This window comes from Xenopus laevis, chromosome 1L, assembly GCF_017654675.1.
Source record: "Xenopus laevis strain J_2021 chromosome 1L, Xenopus_laevis_v10.1, whole genome shotgun sequence".
Lineage (NCBI taxonomy): Eukaryota > Metazoa > Chordata > Amphibia > Anura > Pipidae > Xenopus > Xenopus laevis.
The window spans coordinates 84,082,470-84,108,356 of NC_054371.1; the positions used below are offsets into that span (position 1 = coordinate 84,082,470).

General features: G+C 38.8%; 2 protein-coding genes and 1 long non-coding RNA gene across 5 annotated transcripts in view; 1 reads left to right on the forward strand and 2 right to left on the reverse strand.

Moving 5' to 3' along the window:
* herc3.L (HECT and RLD domain containing E3 ubiquitin protein ligase 3 L homeolog) overlaps positions 1–8,659 on the forward strand; it is a 53,461-nt gene extending 44,802 nt beyond the window's left edge. For all 3 annotated transcript variants that reach the window (XM_018245119.2, XM_041580152.1, NM_001092135.2), the window contains 3 exon segments: positions 4,612–4,795; positions 5,587–5,689; positions 8,086–8,659. In XM_018245119.2, the coding sequence (XP_018100608.1) occupies positions 4,612–4,795; positions 5,587–5,689; positions 8,086–8,294 (496 nt within the window). In that variant the 3' untranslated portion in view covers positions 8,295–8,659.
* On the reverse strand, positions 6,052–11,561 carry LOC121403125. The gene is made up of 2 exons (XR_005967072.1): positions 11,214–11,561; positions 6,052–7,957 (listed from the first exon to the last, which is right to left on the reverse strand). It is a non-coding gene; the product is annotated as an uncharacterized LOC121403125 (long non-coding RNA).
* A 2,737-nt stretch (positions 11,562–14,298) lies between these two features.
* Positions 14,299–25,011, reverse strand: dck.1.L (deoxycytidine kinase, gene 1 L homeolog). The gene is given in 7 exon segments (NM_001094694.1): positions 14,299–17,120; positions 18,911–19,010; positions 19,767–19,882; positions 20,566–20,713; positions 21,749–21,942; positions 22,283–22,398; positions 24,796–25,011. Coding segments are annotated over 7 exon segments (798 nt in total). The 5' UTR covers positions 24,893–25,011; the 3' UTR covers positions 14,299–17,093.
* Positions 25,012–25,887: the final 876 nt, after the last annotated feature.

Genomic DNA, 25,887 nt, shown 5'->3' on the forward strand with positions numbered 1-25,887 from the left:
AACTAAACAAAAATTGCAGGCGGAAGTAGAGAAACTGTCCTCTGCCTTAACCTTCCTGACAGAGACAGCAAACTTGCAGCCAAAACAACAGCAAATGCCTTGTGGCTCAGGGGATACGGCATCCAAACTAAGATTATTATCTTTGAAATTCACAGGCGAGTCACAGTTCGGACCAGATCTAAAACAGATCATATCGGAGAGTCAAACCCATAGTCAAAGCCCAAATTTGACTCTACGAACAGGTACTCAGGAAAAAGAACATGTTCCTCACAATCGAGACCCTTACGGTCCTTTCGTCCGTATACCAGAACCTCCCAACCAGACCAGCCTGCGAGACTGACCAGACAGAACTTTCAGCAACAGGCACGCAATACACAAAAGCCTAACACAAACAAAGCTAGCTCTGCCTGACTCAGCCCCTCGAAGCGGGGCACAGCAAGTAGAGGGCAGACTCAAAGATTTTATTGGGACATGGGCAACACACGTAATAGATGATTGGGTACTAACCATCATTCAACAAGTCTACAGGATACCTTTTTCCCCACAACTTCCACCAGGAAGGTTTATTCCATCAAACACCGCCCCTCACAGACTGCATTTACTTCAGTAGATAGCAGTAGATACACTACTTCAAATAGGGGTAATATAACAGATACCAGAATCTCAAAAATACAAAGGATTCTACTTCAGTTTATTCCTGGTCCGCAAAAAGGAGGGATCGTTTCGACCAGTTCTCAATCTAAAACCCCTAAACCCAATGATCTTAAAACAAAAGTTCAGGATGGAATCCATCAGATCAGTGATCGCAGCCATGGAACCAAAAATCTTCATTAACTCGATAGATCTGCAAGATGCCTACTTGCACATACCCATTCATCCCCACTCCAGAAGATTCCTCAGATTTGCCATCAAAGAGAATCATTATCAGTTTACGGCGCTGCCCTTTGGTCTTTGTATAGCACCATGCGTCTTTACCAAGGTTCTGACTCCAATTGTAGCATATCTGAGGTCCTTGGGAGTAGATGTCATCCCATATCTGGACGATTTCTTAATAAAGGCCCCCACGGTTGGTTGAAAGAGCTCACTTACGCCGAGCCAAACAATCCTATTCCTCGGCCTTCGGTTCGATTCCAGGATGCTGAAGGTATACTTACCTCAAGACAAGGCCAACACAGTGAGTACAGCAAGCCTATCCTTTCTTCGGAAGGAGGTGACATCAGCAGAGGACTGCTTACGACTCTTAGGTCTGATGGTAGCAGCTCTAGAAGCTATACCCTTTGCCAGATTTCACCTCAGACCCCTACAACACAGTTTCCTGCAATATTGGAACAGATCATCCCCATTTCACAAGCAACCAGGGAAAAGCTTCTTTGGTGGACAAAAGAGGAACATCTCCTACAGGGCAGAAGTTTGGCAGGCACTACCTGGGAAGTAGTGACCACAGATGCCAATCTCAGGGGATGGGGAGCTGTGTACCAAGGACTGTCCCTCCACTTGGTCCGAAAAAGAGAGCCAAGTACCCATCAATGTACTGGAGCTACAAGCAATAGCATTAGCACTAGAGGGTTGGTCAACAATCTTACAATCTCAGGCGGTCAGAGTGCAGTCAGACAATGCAGCAGCGGTGGCATATGCCAACAAGCAGGGGGGCACGTGCAACAAGTCCGCCATGCAGGAGGTCTTTCGAATACTAACCTGGGCAGAGAGATCAGTCACAAACATCTCAGTAGTATTCATTCCAGGGGTACTGAACTGGGAAGCAGACTACTTAAAGGACAAGGAAAGGCAAAAAAATAAAATCCCATTTTTACTTTTTTTACTTTCTTTAATCAAAAAGAAACCTATCTCCAATATACTTTAATTAAAAAATGTGTACCGTTTTTATAAGAAACCTGACTGTATGCAGTGAAATTCTCCCTTCATTTACTGCTGTGGATAGGAATTGTCAGATGGTCCCTAACTGCTGAGCAGGGAAACAATTATACTTATGAACAGCAGGTGAGCCCCCGCCTTACTTCCCAGCAATGCAGAATTCAAGCAGCTTTGTTTATGACGATCCCTAAGCAGCCCAGACCACACTGAGCATGTGCAGGGTCAGGGTCAGGCAAAGATGTTTAACAAAGTTACAAGATGACAGCCCTCTGTGGCCAACTTTGAAAGCATAAATCATTTCTTTGATTAGGCTTTGTGGTGCAGTAAGTTCATGCTTATGTTTAGTATACAAAATACAGCATTTCTAGCCTTATTCTATTTTAGACTTTCCTTGTCCTTTAAGCAGAACATCAATAGACCAGGGGGAGTGGTCTCTCAACTACAACATTTTTCAACAGTTAACCCACAGGTGGGGAACCCCGGAGGTGGACATGTTGGCTTCCAAATACAACAAGAAGCTACAACTTTACTGCGTCAGAATGAGGAATCCAAAAGCCTTTCTGATAGATGCACTAGTAGTACCATGGAACTTCAGACTGGTATATGCCTTTCCACCGTTAGCCATTCTACCCAGAGTAATCAGAAAGATAAAGCAGTCTGACACAACTACAATACTAATAGCCCCAGACTGGCCAAACAGGATATGGTACACAGATCTCATCAAATTATCCATAGACAGACCGTGGAGATTACCACTTATACCCGATCTACTAACACAAGGACCGATCAAACATCCCAACATAGCCATGCTCCGATTGACTACGTGGCTCTTGAGACCAAGAGATATCTACAGCGGGGGTTCTCAGGGAGGGCAATAGATATCATGCTGCAGACGTGCAAACAATCTACTAAGAAAGCTTACTATAAAAACTGGAAGACATTCATACATTGGTGCAATCAATTGGCAAAATGTAACAACAACGCAAGTCATTGAATTTTTAATGGAGGGATTCCAGAAGGGACTGGGACTCCGAACACTGTAAGCACAAATTTCAGCACTGGTGGCACTGACTCATGTTAAGTGGGCAGCCACAGACTGTCCGACAATACAGCACTTTATTAGGGGTGTATCCCGGGCCAGACCTCCACTTAGGGAGCCCTTAGCCACGTGGTTCTCACAGGACTGCAACAACCACCCTTCGAACCATTATCAACATGTGAACTTAAGTGGTTATCCTTAAAGGTGACTATCTTAATTGCCATTAAATCAGCAAAGCGAGTATCTGAAATTGCAGCTCTTTCCTGTAGGGAACCATGGCTCACATTACATCAGGATAAAGCGATTCTCGGAACCACACCAGGTTTTCTTCCCAAGGTGGTGACGGAACGGCACAGGAATCAAGGCATAATTCTACCTTCTTTTTGTACAGAACCATCAAATGAAAAGGAGAAAACTACACAAACTAGATGTAGTCAGGGCACTTTGAATTTACCTAAAAAGGTCAAAGGAATACAGACAATCCGATTCTTTAATTGTGTCACATTCCGCAATGCACAAAGGAAAGGCTGTGTCAAAAAGAACTATAGCACATTGGCTAGTTGATTCTATAAATAAAGTCTACGGTGATAGTGGTACACGCAGACCATTTGCAGTTAAGGCCCATTCTACAAGGGCACAAAGCACATTGTGGGCTCTGCACAACATGGCAACAGCAGAACAAATCTGGCAGGCAGCTACTTGGGTATCTCCCAATACATTCATCAAGTTTTACAAGTTGAACGTTCATGCTTCTCAACCGGCCGCATTTGGCCGAAAAGTTCTACAAGCTGCAGTGGCACAATGAACAAATAAGCAGATTACAATTAAAATTACCCACCCATTAGAGAGACAGCTTTTGGACATCCCATACGTTCTGCACTGACAGGAGGGACGACTAGAGAAAAAGGGATTTTATATTTACCGTAAAAACCCTTTCTAGTAGGCCCGAACTGTCAGTGCAGTAAGTCCCACCCAGGCTGATTTTAGTATGGACACAGGGATCTCTTTCTCGCTATTCTTTCTATCTGTGTCTCTTGGCCTTCCTTTTATCTGTACTATCTCCACCGACTGAGCTTGACAACTGAACTGATGCGAGGAGGTGGAGACGAACCATATATACAGTCGGAGGGACCAAAAATCTATTCTATGTCCTGCCTCCAGAGGTGAATGAAGACAAAACCCATACGTTCTGCACTGACAGTTCGGGCCTACTAGAAAGGGTTTTTACGGTAAGTATAAAATCCCTTTATCTGTTCAGTGAGTTTCCAATTGATTCTCAGCATTCAGCTCAGATTCAAAAACAACAGATATGAACCATGTGGCTCCCCTCAAGTCTTTGATTGGTTACTACCTGGTAACCAGGGTAACCAGTCAGTTTAAACCAAGAGAGCTGAAACGCAGGAAGTAGTGTTCTGGCTGACAAGTTATACATCAAATCACTCCAGCCTTTATACATTACATTTTTGGCTAACTAACTATATCAGAAACATTATTTATTTAGCACAGCCTATTTACCCAGTTTTTATTTTTACACTGAACGATTCCTTTAAGTGTGACTTTTGTGTTGTTTGTAAACGGATTGTGTGTGTATATATATATATATATATATATATAAATATATATGTGTGTGTGTGTGTGTATATATATATATATATATATATATATATATATATATATATATTTTTTTTTTTTTTTTGCAGGCAGCAGTTTGTCGACGCATATGTTAACTATGTCTTCAACCAATCTGTGCAAGAATGGTATGAGGCATTTTCCACTGGCTTCCTGAAAGTGTGTGGGGGTAAAATTTTAGAACTCTTTCAGCCATCTGAACTGAGGTCCATGGTTGTCGGGAGCAATAATTATAACTGGCAGGAGTTGGAAGAGGTGAGTACTTCAAGAAACTGTCAAATCTTTGTGAATGGGCAAATACATTTCTGTCACACTTTAGGGTCACATAGGACTTGCGTGCTTTAAAGGACAAGGAAAGCCATGTATAACTGATATGTTCCCTGCAGATGCCCCCCCTCACTAACTGAGCCATCTGCATTAAAGGAAAACTATACCCCCCAACAATATCAATAAAAAGATATTGCATAAAACAGCTCACATGTAAAACCCTGCTTCGTGTAAACAAACCATTTTCATAATAATATACTTTTTTAGTAGTATGTGCCATTTGCTAATCCTAAATAGAATATTGCCATTTTTAAAAAAATAAGGGCCACCCCCCGGGATCGTAGGATTCACTGTGCACACAAACAAACCATACATGTTAGGTCACATGAGCCAATTAAAAGATAAAGAGTTGTTTTTTGCTTCCACACTTCTCCTGTTACAGTGTAGTATTTCTGGTCAAGTGATCTCTGAGGCAGCACACAGACCATCACAAAATTGTGGCTCAAGGCAAGAGATGTAAAAGAGCAATATTTACTTAAATATATAGACCAGTTTGGTAAGATTCTTTAATATGCCACTTAATATGATATAAATTTTCTGTTGCTTAAAGTAGTATGCCCACATGAGGTCCTTTACCCAGCTCTCTGGCAGAGATCATTGACCAGGCGTATGTGCTGAAGTCAGGACCAGATTGAATTTAAAATCTCCCTCAGCTTTGTGGCTAAAACGTAGTTATTAGAATCTGCTTTGCTTATAGGAAATGTAACTGTTTTTCATAGAATGCAACCTACAAAGGTGACTACTCCACTTCACACGCCACCGTGAGAATGTTCTGGGAGGTTTTCCATGATTTTCCTTTGGAGAAAAAGAAGAAGTTTCTTTGTAAGTACAAACGAAATCTGTGAGAGGCAGGGTACTACCCACTTTATTATTTACTATGTGGCATTCATTTTCATTTATTTATCTATTTTCCAATTATATGTATTGGCATTTTGAAAAGTGTGACAATTTACAAAGCAATTAAATTGTGTCAAAAGTCTGTCAGTTTACAGGAGATGGATGAAAGAAAGTTATATTGCAGACCAGTATAAAATAAAATATTAATAGGAACAAATTACAGAATGAGCTGTAAATGTAGATGAAAAAAGAACAATGAACAATATTTGGAAAGAATAAAATTTCCCTCTCTAACATGGACAATAATTTTAGGATGATATGTAGTTTTTTATTAAGAAAGTTTTTAATTGTTTTCCATAAAGTAAGAATATTAAGACACTCCTACAAATAATAAAGCATAGATACATTCTTATCTTTGCATTTAGGGCAACAGGAATAGGTTGAACCTTCCAGATTTCTCATGTAAAATGGCTTATGACACAGGGGAACCAACCTAAATCACTGAGATTGTCAATTCTCACATTGAATGCGATTATTAAAATTCTTAAGGAAAGATAATAAATGACAAGGAGTAATATCAACTTTTAAAAGAGACGACCAGATATATATAACCATTAACAACATGAATGAATCATTGCAAAAGTGAAATCATTTGTTTGTTTGTTTTATTAGAAATCCAGCACAAATAAAAAAAAAAAAAAAAAAAAAAAAAAGAGAGCCAATCAACTTCTAGCTAGGTTGTGTATAGGGGTGATGACTTTCAGGATATATTCAAAGGCAAGGATTTGACTTCTTTAGCTTTTAGAAAAAGAAAATACTGTAGGTCCAATGGGACAAAAAGGGTGACATTTCCTATGAAATTTGTGGATTAGTGGCAAATGTATCTCTGTAGAGAGAATTTCTCTTAATATCATCAACAGGATAGATAAGAAGTGATATGTTCCCCTGTTTCTAAAGAGGATTCCAATTTAAGGTTGGTGTAGGTCTCTTTACCGGATGTCCACTCAATCTACAAATAGAAGCTAAATTAAAATATCTGAAGCTAGAAATATTGAGACCTCCCAGAATTTTTGATTGTCTAAGCTTAAACAAAGAGATTTTAGGTTTCTTTCCTTGCCAGAGGAATTTAAAAATTGCTTGGTCCATTTGTTTCAAATCTGAATGCCTTAACAAAAGGGGAAATTTAGCCAAGTATATGATAATTTGTGGAAAATTAACATTTTGAAGAAAGCAACTCTTCCAATAAGGTTAAGAGGTAAGTTTATCCATTTACTACAAAGAGATTCAGTGAGTTTAATCAGGGTGGATACGTTTACAAAATATAACCTGGATAGATCTGAATGAATACTCAATCCTAGGTATGTTATAGAACTCCCTGGAGGCTTAATCTTTAAATACAGCAGGGTCCGTTTGGAAATAAAATTGTGAATGTTTACTATCTCAGTTTTGCTCAAGTTTCTTGTAAAAAGTTTTTCTTGAAAAAAGGTGAAAATTTTACTAATTTACGTATGAGGCTCTTGGACAATCAAAAGTAAATAATCCACACATGCCATGGTCTTTAGATGTTGCCCATCTGAGAGGTTCATAAATCAGAGGATCAATCGTTTTATTAAAGAGTAGGGGGGGATAAAGGACAGCCCTGTCTCGTACCCCAAAATAAAATAAAGATAACTGAATGATTGTTCCCTGGGAACTATAAATCTAACTTCAGAAGAGTTAGTTTGTTTTAATAAAGCAATAAAAGTCCCCTTAAAACCATAAGAATTACAAAAATAAAGAAAATCCTAATTTACAAATGCTTTTTTCAGAATCTAAACTAACCAAAGTCTTATTGATTTATCACCACTGTCTTATTTCATAACCCTTACGTTTTTAAATTGTGTTGTCTCTTTTTTCAGACCAAGTAGGTCTCTGGCCAAGCTAATTAACCATGCTTGTATGTTTTATCAAGAACCTACCTGTATGCTAGCTGGGAGGTCTCTGAATGTAGAGTGCTTGACTTTACCTTCAAATTCCTCAGCATATGCCTTACCTTATTTAAATACAAACTGAAGGCTGGTAGAAAATAGACATAGAGAATATAAAGTGCTTCCCTGAGCACCTTTGATTCTTTAATAGCTACTGCTTCTACCAGGATAGCTGCAATGTTTGGCAGATCAGTGGTGTATCCCTTGTGAAGGATGCTTCTCCCTTTCGAAGCCTCCTGTGTTATGCAGGCATCCCTCCTGGTTCTGTCAGTCCCCAGTCCTTGATCTGTAATTAATAAAGTTATGTACCTTACAATGCGGAAACCTCTCTTTTTCAACAATTGTTCATTTAAAAATATAAATGTTATTATATTAGATTGTTTTAAGCATCTATGTTTTGTGTTGTTCCCTCAGTGTTTCTCACTGGCAGTGATCGTATTCCAATCTATGGAATGTCAAGCCTTCATATCATTATCCAGTCTATATCGAGTGGGGAGGATCACCTTCCTGTGGCTCACACATGTTACAACCTTCTGGACCTACCAAAGTACAGCAGTAAAGAAACTCTCAGGAAAAGGCTTACCCAGGCTATTGACCATTATGAGGGCTTCAGCTTAGCGTGAGCAAGAGCCTTGTTCCCCTGCAACTTGCACTTTAACATCCTATGTACAAATATACCCAGCATTGTATACAGAAACAAATCTCTTTTTATTTTTGTAATGTAAATTATCAAAAATGGGAAAATCTACAAAACTTAATTCTGGAATTTGGACTTTTTAATATGTTTAATTGACATTTTAACTCTGAGCAAACTATAACCTTGCCAATTTCAGAGCCTTTCTTGGTTGTTTTATGTTCTTAATTACGACGTGCTGCACAGATAATTTTTATCTTGTTATACAAATCTGTCTGTTGTGTAGCGCCAGCTATACGTTCCTTTACACCTGACAGTTTAAGCCAATTAAAATATGAAGTCTTCTAAATCCAATTCTCTTTTTAGGGGTATGTGGCTTTTTTTGTTACTTTATATCTTTCCCAAATACAAAACAACTGTTGTACAGAGTTAAATTATTATTAACACCCATGTATTTATAAAGCGCCCACATATTCTTTGTAATATTAATGGGTGTATACAATGACCATACAGACTATAACAAAAATACAACTGCCAATGATACAAGAGGTAACGAGAGCCCTGTCAAAAAGAGCTTACAATCTGAAAATATAACTAATACAGAAAATTAACGTGGATGGGGGGGATTAGAAATAGTAGAGAAACAAAGGGAAAGGGGATTGGGTGGATTTTTTATTTAACCTGCTCCGGGAATATTTTAGAAAAAAGCAGGAGCAAATTTGTATTCTGCCTCTTTCTAGCTTGCTGTCTGGTTGTTGGGGAGGCGGGGGGGGGGGGGGGTTTCTGACCCCAGTCAAGACCTACTACAATTTGATTTTATTACTTAATCTCTCTGTTTTGACAATTACACATTCATCTTCCAGTCTGTCATTCAAACTAGTGCTTAATTGCGAAGGTATATTGGACTCAAGTGACTATATAGCTCAAACTGGAGAGCTGAATCTCAATAATAAGAAAAAAAAGCTACAAAAGATTAAAAATGAAAAGCAATTGCAAATCCTGCACTGTACTAAAAGTTCATTTAAAAGTATAGGACAGATCAATGCGGATGACTGGGCGACCTCATTCATTCTTAGTTACCGTCTGTAATTGGTAGGAACATTATTGTTATACAATACCATATGAACATATCTTGCACCAACACGTATGCATTCCATGACCCTTAAACCAGATAATCTATGCTTTATAGTGTGGGTTGAGGCCTGGTATGTTACTATATACATTCTGGATCTGGCAGCTGATTTGGGGGAATCATAAGCTTTCTAGTCTAGATCCTTAGCATGCCAAATGTACGATTCCCACAGCCATGCCTCTTGTGATTGATTGAGAGAATATTCCCCGGCAGGCACCAGCGTATCTCAAGACTTCTATACTTTTATGCTAGGAAGGCAATTATCTTATCCTGCAAACTGTACCAATTTTAAAATCTGTTATTTTTTAATAAATGATGCCTTGCCACTTTATAAGCTGACCTATCTGAGCAGAGGGTGCCACAAAAAAATCTAAGGCCCACATGCCCAATATACAGAATGATCTGGTAACAATGTTTACCCCATGGTCTGCCTCCTTCCTTCCCTCCTCCTTTCCTTGTTATCCAGAATACTCGGGACCTAGGATTTTCCGGCTAACAGATATTTCTGTAATTTGGATCTTTATACCGTAAACAGGTTGTTCACCTTTAAATTGACTTTTAGTATGATGTAGAGAATGATATTCCGAGACAATTTGCAATTGGTTAAAAATTATTATTTGCGTTTTTTTACTTATTTAGCAGTTCTCCAGTAAGCAGTTTCAACAATCTAGTTGCTAGGGTCCAGATTAACCTAGCAGTCATGCATGGATTTAAATGCAAGTCTGGAGTATGAATAGTATAGGCCTAAATAGAAAGACGAGTAATAAAACGTAACAATACATTTGTAGCCTTACAGAGCGTTTGTTTTTTAGATGGGGGTTAGTGACCCCCATTTGAAACCTGGAAAGCGGCAAATAACTCAATAACTACATATAAAGACCAAAGGCAAAGCTGCTAGGAATTGGACATTCTATAACATACTAAAGCCACCTCAAAAGTGAACCACCCCTTTCAGTCTACTAAAAATCATGTAAGCATTAAATAAACCCAATAGGCTGGTTTTGCTTCCAATAAGGATTAATTATATCCTAGTTGGGATCAAGTATAAGGTACTGTTTTATTATGACAGAGAAAAAGGAAATCATTTTTAAAAATTTGGATTATTTGTATAAAATGGGAGGCAATCTTCCCGTAATTTGGCATTTTCTGGATAACGGGTTTCCGGATAACTGATACCTGTACTACATTTATATGCTTCTTTCGTGACTGTTTTGTAGACAGACAGAGGCAGATCAGCTCATATATACTGTGTGTAGCTGGCTTACTGGCTCAGTGTTGGTCTGAGTACAGAGAGAATTAGAGATCAGTTTGAAGATGGCTGTTTTACATCTATTACATCTATTCACATCTACAAAGGTTTGTGTGAATCGGTTTCTCTCCCAATACAATGTAAGCATAAATGCATTCACCCTTGTAGCAAACTCACCAGTATATGACAGTGGCCCAGGTCAGGCCCGGACTGGCAATCTGTGGGTTCTGGCAAATGCCAGAGGGGCTGCCATAGAAAGTCACTATTTAGTGGGCTGGTGAGTCGCTGATTGGGCCTCTCTGTATTGGATTGCCAGGGCCTATTTTGACTCCCAGACCTGGCCCAGGTGCTCCAGTATCAGGCCCTCGGGTTAGGGGAGTTGGATTAACCGTGTATACAGAGATAAACCAGAGGCACTTTGGAGATCCACAGACAGGCCAAAAAATTTTAAAAAATCCTTATTGAAAAGTCTACTTTTTGAGCCCAGAGTGAGAGAGAAGCGGCCCGTACGCCCAGTTTGTCCTCACCTTAAAAATGTTTGACCATCTGCTGGTCATTCCTTTTGTTCCTGGCAACCTTGTGAAGATATGATACACTGCTTGCACATGGTCAACTAATATATCTCTGATCTGACTGCCGTCCAATGTTAAAGTTGGAACAAACAAAACCTGTGGAAAATAAAAAAGTAGAAATGAAGCATCAACGATCATATTATTTTGTGTTAGCCTAGGGCCAGAGCTACAGTAATAAGTGTACATTACAATTACAGGTATGGGACCTGTTATCCAGAATGCTTGGGACCTGGGGTTTTCCGGATAACGGATCTTTCCGTAATTTGGGTCTTCATGCCTTAAGTCTACTAGAAAATCATTTAAACATTAAATAAACCTAATAGGCTGGTTTTGCTACCAATAAGGATTAATTATATCATAGTTGGGATCAAGTACAAGCTACTGTTTTATTATTACAGAGAAAAAGGAAATCATTTTTAAAAATTTGGATTATTTGGATAAAAAGGAGTCTATGAGAGATAGCCATTCAGTAATTCGGAGCTTTCTGGATATCGGGTTTCCAGATAAGGGATCCTATACCTGTATAAGCTTGCAGTACATGGTGACAGGGACAATACATGATGTATTTGGCCCAAGTCTGGGGGGGGGGATGCAAAATTTTCATCTAACTTGGATGTAAAGATCTTTTTGTTTTACAGGAACAGTAACACTATACAAATCTAAACCGTTGTTCTCTCCACCTCACACACTAAATATGTTTGTTGCCATTTCTGATGATAATATGTAACAAGGAGTAATATCCGTATCTAATAAAGATGACCAATATTTATCCAAATTCTGAAGAGGATGAACATTTTTAGAGGAACAGTTCAGTGTAAAAATAAAAACTGGGTAAATAGAAAGACTGCGCAAAATAAAAAATGTTTCCAATATAGTTATAGACAAAAATGTAATGTATAAACACTGGAGTGACTGGATGTCTAACATAATAACCAGAACACTACTTCCTGCTTTTCAGCTTTCTAACTCTGAGCAAGTCAGTGACTTTAAGGAGGGCCACATGTTCAGTGAGTTTGCAATTGATCCTCAGCATTCAGCTCAGATTTAAAAGCAACAAATATGACCCTATCGAAGCAGAGGGTGCCCCGAAAATTCCTGAAGTTTAGATTGTCCCAACTTGGATTTTTTTTCCCGTGCTGTAGAAATTTAGACTGAGATTGATCAAATTTCTTAACATCAGAGTGTTTTAATAAAAGAGGAAGGCTAAGGATCAGATTCATTCCATTAGTAAAAAAAAAAAATTTCAGAAAATACCTGCGTTTTTTTCCACATCCACGGTTTTCTTCGAATTGAGAACAAAACAACAAAAATTTGATAAATCAGCCCCAAAGTAATGGGTACGATAGAGTAGTCTCTCTAAAGCAACAACTTTTACCAATGCATAGCAGCAGTACATTATATTTTAATTACTTTAAAACGCTTTTATTTTTTGGTGTTACCGTGTGTCTCCCAAGGGGAGGTGTACAGATACTGGGCAAATTTAGGTTGCATATCTGGTAGTTCAGTACCTGCTGTTAGTACAAATCTAGTTCAACAACATCAAAACAATGGGCACAGCACCTCACACAGAAAGTTTTATTGGTATAAGATCAACATTCAGTCTGAATTACAGACTTTAATCAAGAAAGATAAATATATTTCCCTGGAAAACAACATGCTGCCTTTAGAGATCCACTCGTTTGGTGATGTTGCCAAACGAGCGGATCTCTCCCCGATATGCCCACCTTGATGTGGGCGATATTGGACTGAACCAATCATGGGCCCTAGGGCCCAAAGATCGGATCATGATGCAGGAATATGGGAGGTCGGATCATGGAACTACATCAATGAACAGATGCGGTCTGCGATCAGACGGGATTTTTAGCCCTGCCTGATCGACATCTACCCTATTTTTTGCCATATATCGATTGGGGAAGGCTGTTGGAGGGCCTAATACACGGACCAATAAGCTGCCGACAGGTTATTGGTCCATGTATGAGGCCCTCCAACAGAGAAACAGGTTTCACTGCCTTCTTAGACTTACTGTGTCAGTGTGAATTTAAAAGTAGAAATAGTGGCTGAGCGCAAGCACAACTGCTCACAAGAGAGGTGGGCTAGTGACTATGCATTAGGCTGGTCCCATCAGTGTAACAAAGGCTGATTTGGGGGAAATAGTCTTATTTGCTGGATCTTGTAGTATTATGGCACAGTAGGTTCCTCTCTGATAGATTACAGTGCATCCACCCAATTCATCCAAGTGTCCTTACAGGCAACTGCTCCAGTCAAGGACTTCTAGAATACTCCTGTGATGTTCAGAATATATAGGTAAACAATACAACCATGTCTATAACCTACAGAAATTTCAGACTTCAGCTTTGAAACAGAAAAGTACATAATAAATGGTGATTAGTTACAAACAATGTCAGGTACTCACAGTTGGTGGAGCTTTAATGATGAGGAAAAGCTTCTCAGGCAGAATCCAAGTCAGAGACAGGTGGAAGGTCGGGGGCAGGCAGCACAGGAAACTGGCGGAAGTCACAAGGGGTTTAAGCAGGCAGAGTAGACGATAATTCAGGCCGGGTTCTTCAACAGGTTCAGGAAACGATTTTCAGAAAGGCTCAGCGACGCGCTGGTAGGCAATATTCACTTTGCAAAAAAAATGCAGGCTTCGGCATCTATTTTAACGCATTGCGCCAAAACTTGACCTGCACTACACCGAACGTGCGCACACGTACCGGTTCCGACTCGTGCTTTTCACCGAGAATAGGACACAAGCTGCTGCTGGGTCTTAGCCTCTTACAAGCAAACTTTACACTGGCTATTACATTACTTCTACTGACTAAATAGCACAGTTCTTGCATATGGAATAAACACATCTCAGATTTTGCAGATATATCCCTATCTAATAATGACCCCCCCCCATACAACTTCCTACCTGAACCTTTTGTTATCACTTGTCTCTACTGTACATGTTGTATATCAGCATCTCCATCACATTCTCACTAAACTAAATGTGCTGAATTTTACTAAATATTTATATCGTAAAAAAGAAAAAAGGAAATAGTTTTAAAACTTTATTTAAAAAGCAACTGAATGCACAAAAAGTATAGACTATATATACAAATGTATGTGCTATTTGCAAAAAACTGAGTATGTTTCAAAGTTCATCATTAACAGAAACAACTGTTTAAACAGAAGTTGCAGGCTCATCAAGAATACATGAAAAATGATTCCTATACCTGCAACTGTGGAATCAAACACATTACAGATCAGTGCATGAAGAACAACACAGCTGAGAAAATGCTTAAAAACAATTCATTTTAGGCTTTCCACTGAAAGTTGATATTTATATGAAATAATACAGATCGTGTCCTTATGTATCACTGAAACTAAAGGGGCACTAAACTTGTAGATAAAAGAGCAGGGATGTCCAACCAGCACTGCAAATCAGTGTGGAGCAATTCTGGGAGATGCAGTCTCAAAAGAGGTAACCCATTATTCAACTGTACATGAATTAAGCACAACAAGACAACTGCATGATCAACAAAGTTCATGTAAAATTAATGTAAACAAATGAAGAATTCAGGTAAACTTTCTGAGCTGATTTCTCCCATATTCTGTTTGAAATCCATCAAAGGAAGGACATGATCCCCCGAGGCCATAAATAAACACCTGTTCAATATTCCTTGCCACCCCCCCCAGCTGCACATGAATTTACTGCTTTACAGGAAAAATTCTAATCCCCTGAAAATTATCAAAAAAAAAAATCTATGAAACATAATGGTAAAAATATACAGTATACACCAGAATGCTTAATACTTTGCCTGCAGAAATGCAAATATTTTATACACTATACATGCCATTTATTCTATTTCTCCATTTAATATTTGGTTTAGACAGTTAATATCCTAGAGTCACTGGAAATCACATCACTTTGCATCTCCTTAACTGACAATCAGGGTACTAGTCCGGTGCTCTGCAATATCAGGTCACATTTACAACAGCACGTGCAGGCTGAATTCTGCTTTCCCACTGCCAAGTAGTGATTTTTCAGACCAAACCTGACGTAAAGTCTGCTAATACTTTATGACCCAACACCTTTCCTCCCTCCTGTCTCACAACTGGGGTCAGCAATGTTAGCAATGTTAAATCACCAATGAGAGGGGGATCCTACCATGAGCCAATCTGTTCCGTCAAGTCGCTTATCACTACTCCAAAATGTTCTTTAGGTGGCATTGTTCCAACAAAAATAAAAAAGGTGCCACTTTTTGGAAAGTAAGACATTTAGAGCACATCAGCATCATAGCCTAAAATGTCTTTTCTATTTAGGGATTTTGGGAACATGGAGCTCAAAACACTGGCAGTAGAGAAGGGTTTTACTTGTATGTTGTTCAATCTACACATAGAAAGTCCTGGAGTGTAATCTGACTATGGCTGCACTGAATCCAGGATTCAGTTTGGGATTTAGCCTTTTTCAGCAGGATTCAGATCCGGCTGAATCCTTCTGCCAGGCCGAACCGGAATCCTAATTTGCATATGCAAATTAGGGTGGGGAGGGAAATTGCGTGACTTTTTGTCACAAAACATGTGCAAATTAGGATTCGGTATTCGGCCAAATCTTTTGTAAAGGATTCGGGGGTTCGGCCGAATCCAAAATAGTGGATTCGGTGCATCCCTAAATTTGACCACTGATATGCCAGGAACAGGGTTAGAGCTGGAATTCTATTACATTATTCCTTTCAAAACATAATAGCACCATTTGATTTAATAGACTTAAACTACCAAACTAATCCTGTGTTAACCAAGTCCAACAAATGTAACGATTATGAACATTAATATGGCCAGCTGGGTGATGTATGTTTTTCTACAGTGGGCTCTAAATGCATCTATTTCTAAGAAAATCCTCTGCAGCTAATTCCACTCATGGGCAAAGCAATTATAGAGGTGAACTGCCTCTATCATGATGTTGAGCAAACTAGTTAAGAGTATCTTCTAATATTTTCCAAATAAATCTGAGTAGATATAACAATTCATCTGTATGAAGATATTTACATATTTGTTTTTATAGAAAGCATGACTATGGATGGCAGAAATAGGATAGTGAAAGTTGTAGCACCTTCAGAGAACAGCAATAATATATTTAAAATAACATTTAGAAAAGTTACACAAAATAAATTATATGTTGCACAGTTCCTACATTAATCAGTCAGAAGCACATTGCCTTTCAGGAGGGATTTGCTCCTTTGGGTATTACCATTTTTAAGCCAGTGGTTTCAACAGCTAAAACTGTGAATGTCTAGACTTGATATTTGATCAGGTATTGGAGGCTGCCGAGTAGTGATTTTCCCCTTAATACAGAACTTTGTACAGTTTTTAGCACAAATTATGGCTGACACCAGACAAGAAGACTAAACACAAAGCAAAAGATTTAAAAGGGACTTTTGTACATTCTCTTACAGTACAATGACTTGGGGAACTATTCAAGTGATGCACCAGGAGAAGAGGAGGATGTTCCCCAAAATATGGATCTGTGCAAAGTCTGTCAATAAAACTTAGATGAACCTTTTAACCTCTTTATGTTGCCATGTTGTTTTTATTTCTGTAAGCCACAGAATGGTATCTGTGAAAAAACATGGAGCCTACTCCCTAATCACTTCGGCTTCAAGAAGGGTTGCTTGCATGACCCAAACAGTAGAGTAGAGTTGAAGCACTGCATTACCATAAAAACTACTGAACCTTGATGAAAATGAAATCCTATAGCCACATCCATGCCATTTTCAGTCTCTCAAAATCTGCTAATAAATATTGTAGAAACATTTCACAGAAGCAGGAAAACTTTAGGTATCTTTCTGGTTACTATAAAGTGCTCAGAAATTCTTTCACCTAGAAGAAAAAAAAAAAAAAATCTAATATTATTTTTTAACTTCTAAATGTAAAATGTAATACATACACACACTACAGATATTCCATTCTCCAATAGTGTCGTCCTTCTAGTAGGATGTGTGCACATCATTACTTAGTGGGGGTCATTTATCAACACTGGACAAATTTGCAGCAACCCATGCTAACCAAATTGTTGCATCCATTGTTCTACTTGCAGCTGGCTTTAAAAAGCTTATCAGTGATTGGTTGCTATGAGTAACTGCCCATGAGCAAATTTACCCAGTGTTGATAAATGAGGTCCAGTATCTTTAGATTTTCTAACAATGGGGCATAAACTCAAAGGGGCAGATTCACTAAGGGTCGAATTTCGAAGTTAAAAATACTTCGAAATTCGACCCTCGAATTGAAATCCTTCGACTTCGAATATCGGTCGAAGGATTTAGCGCTAATCCTGCGATCGATCGATTTTCGAAATCCTTCGAATCAAACGATTCAAACTATTTTAATCCAACGATCGAAGGAAAATCCTTCGATCAAAAAAAGGTTAGCAAGCCTATGGGGACCTTCCCCATAGGCTAACATTGACTTCGGTAGGTTTTATCTGCCGAAGTAGGGGGTCGAAGTTTTTTTTAAAGGGAAAGTACTTCGACTATCGAATGGTCGAATAGTCGAACGATTTTTACTTCGAATCGTTCCATTTCGTTCGAATTCGAACGAATTTAACCAATTCGATGGTCGAAGTACCCAAAAAATACTTCGAAATTCGAATTTTTTTCATTCGAATCCTTCACTCGAAGTTAGTGAATCTGCCCCAAAGAGTCAGAGGGATTAGGACAATGACATTTTGCAATGCTGTTGATCTTGACAGGTTCTTACACTGCCATCTAGTGGTTACCGAAGGTATAAAACTGTTGCATACCCTTTGTAAAGAATTTCACATATTATTTATATGTATGGGATCTATTATCCAGAATGCTGAGATCTGGGGTTTTCACAGATATTTGTTCCCCTGTAATTTGGATCCCCATATCTTCAACTAAACAAACATCATTTAAACATCAAATAATTGAAAAGGAATGGTGGATCTTGGATAGGATCAAGCACAATTTGAATTATTTGCTTACACATTGGCTTGATATAAATCAAGTCCAAATATTCTGGTTATCAGGTTTCTGAAAAAAGGATTGCATCCCATAATAGTGCTGGAAATATATTTTTCCCAACCATCAATTCAAACCTGCCTTAAAGCAGCAACTACTTTTGGCGAAAGCAGTTGCATAACTTCTGACCAAGATTCTAGATGAATGCCATCAAAAGAAAAGCAGTTTGTGCTTAGGGCCTCTCTCTCTATCTATAATGCTGAATGTAGGGTTTTTGAATAAATGTGGGTAAGGGTCTCACTTAAATTTAAAGCGATATGGACACCTGAAATGAATCCTCTTTTTAACATCTATCATACCATTGTGTTTGCATAAAAAAATTATTTGCCTGGAGCTTTTACATTAAGCATCTGATCCCCAATGTTACTTTGTCATGGGGCTGCCATATTAGAAACTCTGACAGGTTGGGATGGGACAGTCAGGTTTAGGAACTTAAAGCAATTACTTCTAAAAGCAGAACAGTGAAAAATGATCAACATGACCTATAGGTAACTTTTAATTAATAATTTTAATTAATATTTTGTAGTTTTTTTTTTAGTGTATCACTTTAAGAATACACAGACTAACAAGTGCTTGTACTGTGCTTGCAGTACAAAATCAAAGACATTTGCAAAAAAACACTAAACATACCTTTTCAATAAGACTCTCTTGCTTCTGTTTATTATCTCTGAAATCTTCATTTACATCTAAAGTCAGGATGGGGATTTCTTGCAGGTACTCAAAATCCGTTCTACAAAAGGTACAAAATAATCAGACATGTTGTCATAAAAGGTTGTGTCCTAATTAAATCATGAACAAACCTTAATTCAATAGTCTTTAGGCTCTTACGCATGGGTGGTGTTTCCTGCGCTCCCCTGCATTGCGCTTTTTTACATTCAGCCGCAGGGGAGCGCAGGAGTAGACACACAATTATTGTGAAGCGGTCTGTATTCACACAGACGCATGTATGCGCCAAACACAGGTGAAATGCAACAAGCTGCATCCCAACCTGTGTTTGGTGCTTACATTCGTCTGTGTAAGTACAGCCCCTTCACAATAATTAAATGCATCTACCTCTGCGCTTTCCTGCGGATGAACGGAAGAAAGTGCAACACAGGGGAGAGCAGGATACATGTGTTTGAAAGAAAAATATACTAAGGAACTGTTTTCACGAGACCTAGGTTCACTACTGTGCCTAATTCTTTTGTGATGAGATCCGATCAGGTCAATATGTCCAAACATAAAACCTAAGAATGCAGAGGGTGGAGGGGAGCGAGAAAATAGCTCTTTTATTAATACAGTTTATATTTAAATTGTTTATAAAAGATTTTCTAGTGAAAAAAAAAGTTGATTAAACACAACTTTTGCTTAATATGAGAGAACTTTTTTCAAGGAGCCTATGCATTGTGAATATACATGACGGCATTTAAGCCAGGACAGGTTTGTATGTACTTTCAGATAAAAATGATGCAAGATGTTAAACCCACAACAAGTTATCAGAACCAACCTCAGAGTTCTGTGATGAAGCCATGTCTCGTGCTTGTAATGAAGCTTTTCCAAGTATTCCATGGGAATTCCTTGCTCTTCTTCCCGCCCACGGGTGTAAACCCTGTTTAAACATTTCTGAAATAGAAATAAAGCAATGAGTAACGAAACCATAGTTATAGGTTGAGAGTTATTTATTTAAATTTTTTCTTTTTTAACAGACTGAACAATGATCATAAGAGGGCCTAAATGGAAAGATAAGCAATACAAACTAATAATAACAATAAAACTGTAACAGCAAAAGCCAACAGTTGTTTAATTGCATGAGTCAGTGGAAAGAGGTGAAATTGGAAGGTAAAAAAATTAAAAAATAAATAAATTAGAAAATGTTGGTTACAGTGAATCGGTAGCTTTAATCTGCCCGTGTATGGCCACCTTTAGAGATCATATGGAATTCCTTTTATTCCACACTCCAATAATTCAGCCCTAATTTATATTCAGCCTCTTTGACGTACCCTATCTTGTACCTTATCTGCTTGTTTCTTGCAGATCCCCTCGTAAATGATTGACACCTTACACATGTATTGATTTACCTTTTGTTGGTCATTTGACCTATGAGCTGAATGTTGGATATATATTCCAGAGAACACCACAGCTTCATTGTAATCAGCTTGAAAAAGGAACCAAAAATGTTCTGAAAGCTTGATATGATTATATTAGTTAGCCAATAAAGGTATCACCTTTATACCACTTTGTTATTTTTTATTTCAAAATGGTTGCCCTAAACAAAATAGTCAGATGCATTTTGCAAGTTGAATTACCTCAGGGATAGCGCGAAGATAAATAATTCCATCCAGTTCAAGATCTGCCCCGAACTGAGAATTCATCCAATCATGCCAATCCTGGTAAACAGTCCATTCAGTTTCATTCATGCACTCTGCCTCATACAAATTGGATGCAAAGATATACCTAGTAAAAATAAAATGCCAGTGTTACTGAAAAATACTTTTTTACTAGAAGCTGTGTTTTATCAGTCACTTTTTTTGTGCTTGACTAAAGAGTGCATTTTCTGGTACCCTTTGACTTACCCTGACATGTTTTATAACAAGGATTCTAGATATAAAACAAAAATCATGTCAGCCTGAAATTATACTCTAAGAGCGCAACACGTGCAGACAAGTAAATTACTTGGCATGGTCCTACCTGATCTAGCTAGCAAAATACTGTGGCATGATCTACTCTCTGACTGCTGGACAATCACCGTAAGTGGGCTCATGACATTACTACAGGTATGGGACCTGTTATCCAGAATGTTCGGGACCTGGGATTTTCCGGACAACGGATCTTTTCATGATTTGGATCTTCATACCTTCAGTCTACTAGAAAATAATTTTAATATTAAATGAACCAATTAGATTGGTTTTGCTTCCAATAAGGATTAATTATATCATAGTATTGATCAACTACAAGGTTTTGTTTTACTACTACAGAGAAAAAAGAAATATTTTTTTTTAAAACAATTGGATTATTTGATTAAAGTGGAGTGTATAGGAGACAGCCTTTCCCATAGCAAGGATTAGAAAATTTGAAATGGTTTCTGTAGTGAGCTCTAATCTCACTTTCTGATAAATCTGCCCCTTACAGGGTTCAGATACTATTAACTATGGTGCTATTAATTGAATGACCAATGTCTAGCTCTTGTCTTTGGCCAATAATGGACAAGGCACGTAATTTTTGAATGAGCAACAAGTGTTCTCCAGTGGATGCCTCACTTTGGGAAATACATTCAGCTTTTAAATATGGAGAGTCTCTTGACTGGTCCAAACCTGGGCATCTTACTTCTGGAGGCAGAAAAGTATATATGTGGTAAGTTTAAAACAACACATTTAACGTTCAGTTGGAGGACTAGGAAAGAGTTATGAACATCTACTGAACATTAATTTGCTTTTACCATATTGGTTAGCATTTATGTTGAGGAGCAAGATCAATTAGTTTTGCCTTTACCTGTCACTATAGACGGAGCGTTCAAAGAAGAGCACTGGATTTTCTGCTTCTTTCAGCTTCCCTCCCAAAGCTTTCAGCTGGGCCCTGATACGGCTCAGACAAGCATAGGACTGAAAAGTGAAAGACCAGCGCTCTGGCTTTTCATACATCATCTGGAGTAGATTACCTCCACTTTTCTGAGAGGTAGTTAGCTCCTGCGCAAAAAAAAAAAAAGAATGAAAAATGAATGCAAAAAATGAAAAATATAAACCATGCATAAACTGGATAATACAGATGTTTATCATAGTTTATTAAGAAGAATTGTGCACTAAACCCTTTGCTTGCTATCTTTACCTTGCAGCAGCAAGAAAACTTTCTGCAAGCAAATGTCACTACTGGTAGCTGTCTGAACAATTTAACTGTACAACTAGTTATGCAGAAAATGCTTAGCTTCTGTGTAGCATGCCTGTGTACAGAAACATCCATGCACCTCATTTCCCATTGGGCGCAGATAAAAGTAATCAAATGAGTGAGTGAATGATACAGTAAACATACCTCAAATTCATCTTTACAGCTCTGAATATTGCACCATCTTGCTATGGGCTCAGGAACAACATCCCACTCTTCATTGGCCTTTTTGAGAATATTGACAAAGGTAGATTTCCCTGCAGCTGTGTAGAATTGAGGATAAATAATTAGCGTATTTTGAGATAATCTACAGTTTGGTAATTGCTCTATGGGACCAAACTGTAAATTATATCCTTATAAATAGCACCCTACATCATAATAAATGGCATGTTTATAATTTATGGTGATCTCTTCTAGAACTTTCTCCCCTTGCACCATGGTAGTTTAAAAACCTAACATAAGCAATTATTATTTTGTAAAAATCGCTGTAAAATCATATTCTATGCCACATTTATACCAGCCATTTCTCTGCAGTAAAGAGAGAAAGCTATTGACTAATCTATATACATTTAAAAGTAGATTTTAATGAATAATGTAGCCCCCCACTGCTTTGTGCTTTCATATGGTCATGAAACTCCTCTGTGATTTATATCTTTATAAATTACACATTATCCACTATATCATTGACAGGATGAGGATGCACTTCTGTTTCAATGTGTAAAGAAAACTATTGTATTGGTTCCTTAGCATTAGAAGACTGGAGATTTTCTACCACATAAAGTGCTATGGCTGGTCCCAGAGCCCCCTGTTGCTTAATTGTAACTGGATTGAAAAGAGTCTGTTAATGACTTGGAACAGTTGGCAACATCTGCCCGTAAGCCATTTAAACAATAAGTATATGACAAAGGCTGGAAAATCCTTGGTTAGATTAGAATATAAATGCTAATTCTACCTACAGTGGAACTACAATTACCCTCTGTCTTCAGTTGTGTTGAAAAACTGAAAGGCACCTTATAGGTCTATATTACATAAAGGCATATATTTCTGCCTCAATTTAATACTGAACACATTTTGGGTTTTTAGTGATATTCAGGCTTGACTTTCTGTGAGGAATTTATCCTGTTCTACCCACTTCCATTCCCCGATTGAGAATACTGGACACTTCCCATCAATAAGTGGCTAGGTCGAAGGTCGTTAACCTTTTTCTTCCCAGAGAAAAACTATGTTGCAGACCGCTCAAAATTGTTGTAAACAACTTACTAGTTTTATGTTTAGTCAGGAAATTCACATCATTATTGGGGATCATGAAGAAGCAACCTACACAACTTGTGGGCCCAACTCCATAGTTTAGAATACCTGGGCTAGGTCCTTAAATGTGGGTCTAATCAACAGAGGACATCTCTAATAAATGTTACATTCAGCAGGGTTCAGAAAGTAAATGAAAGAAGGCAGGCGGGCGTCAAGGCTATAAATGAGCCCCCCATCTAAAAGCAGTAAAAGCCCACCATGCCAGAAATTAGTATTGCCCAAAACTATCACTGCGTTGTTCCTGTCAGGATTGGGCTACTGATTTAAAGTCCAGGCGGGCTTTGAAAGTGCAAACTAGCCAAGCGACAGATTTGGGCTACTTTTTAGGCTGGTTTGTACTTTGGAAACCGGCCAAAGTTTTTTTTTTTTTTGCCCTAATGTGCTAAGCTGGCATCTCCCAATGCATGTTGGGCAATGTAGTTTTTATTTAACAGTTTGCCACGTTTAATATAATACTACAATACCCAGCATGCAATGGGACTGAGTTGTATAGAAATCCGGAGTTACCAGATTTTGGGCTCTGTACCCCAATCTCCCGTCCCTCTTAAGCATTCTCACGTTTTCTGGTGACTTTTCTCAATGAGACAATTTTGGGGCAAAAATCTGCTGGCCACCAAAAATGTCTAGAGGTTGCCCTGTTTTACCAATATTTCTTGAAATTGCATATTTATTAGGGCCTTATAGGTTCCCCTATACCTCCTGGGCCCCACTCTGTAGTTACTCCCCTAGTGACGGGCGAATCTGTCCCATTTTAGTTCATGGGAAAATTTGCAAATCAGTGAAAAATTGAAAAAGGCATATTTTTACATATATTAATTTATTTTTGTAGACTTTCTTTTTTTTCATTGCACATATTGTGCTATTTGGGCTGGTTTTGTAACCGACTTTGGCTGGTTTTGAAAATTAGACCTGGCAACTGTGGTATTGGTGTGAGGGCAGTAGCGCTCCAGTGCAGGTGCATGCAGACCTCTCAGCATCCCACTCACAGCAACAAGTTGTACATGTACCACAGCAGTAAGGGAACAAACTGGCAGTTTTGGTGTAGTTACGGCTCCAAGCAATTCCCACTAGGAGGAGGCTCCCCAGTCCTACAGACAAGTAACTAGACAGCAGCTCAGTGGAAGCGCCAATGACTCACAGCAGCGACATCCCACCTTCAAAGCACCCGGGAGGAGAGGATGCTGGGAAACGTGCACATTATACGGCTGAATGATATCATTATATGTGTCGGTGGTCAGTAATGATTTGCCAGTACTCTATACACACACGCTGCCCGAGACAAAGATGGATTTTGCCTCAGCGGTGCCAACCAGTCCATTCAGTTCGTACGAGCCACTGCAGCAGACACTTACCAATGTTTCCCTCTATGGAGATCCTCTTGACCTTGCACTTGTTGCCTGAGGGGGATGCTGGCACGTCGATGCAAATCCTTTTCGGTGGAGTGGCCATATTACCTTCTGTAGCGCTGAAGCCCGAGCCTGGAACGTTCTGCACAATATCTCCCGCTCAATTACAAAAGTTTGAGTTTTGGCGCTACAGACATCCCCACCCGAATGAAACTTTCTCACGTCCCAAAAGCGATCGTTCCCCTAGAAACTGAGCCAATTAGAAACGCAGCCGCCGCAGCTCTGTCTGACGTCATCCATATTACAAGCCAATGAGTGACGAGCTGCATGGCAGCTGTTCGGTCTGGTTTGTGTCAGTGGGAGCTTTGTTTGCGGGGGTGTTGCCGCGCCACATTCTAATGTCACAGCCAGGGTCAGCGTTGTTTGTCACAGGAAGCAATCGACTAAAAACAAAACTCACATTTAACTGTTGCACTGTCTGCACAGTAAAAAAAAAAAAAAGCCACGTCAGAACAGAAAAGCTACAAAATAAGCCCGAATTTCGGAAATGCAGTTGTTACTTATAATGGGTGCAAGTGAGGGAATTATGGCAGATCTGACCTTATGATTTGCTGAACTGAATAGTTCTGTAGAGATAAGCGAATGGGTAGCGGCTAGTTCCTATCCTAGGAAAGGACCTGACGTCATGGTCATGTGATCCTACCATGTGACCGCTCCACTGCGGCTTACATATTCGTGAGCGGCAAATTCAAACATGGGAAAGTGGTAATGGGTTCTAGTGGCGGCTCCGGACTCTTGACAGGACCTGCAACTAAATTTCCAGGGTTGCCAACTTGTATTGTACTGCATACCTCCCAACTGTCCCTTTTTCGGAGGGACAGTCCCTCTTTTGACAGCTCAACCCGCAGTCCCTCATTTGTACTGGAAAGTCCCTCTTTTCTATGCACTGAACAGCCAGAAAAAGAAACAAAGTTTCTCACTTAATTGGCTTTTAGCAGAGAGCCCAGAACAACTAACAGGTGCAAATAAGATACTTTGTAAAAATTTTTACACAAAAACACAGTTTAGATAAGGAGAAATATTTTCAAACTTTCATAA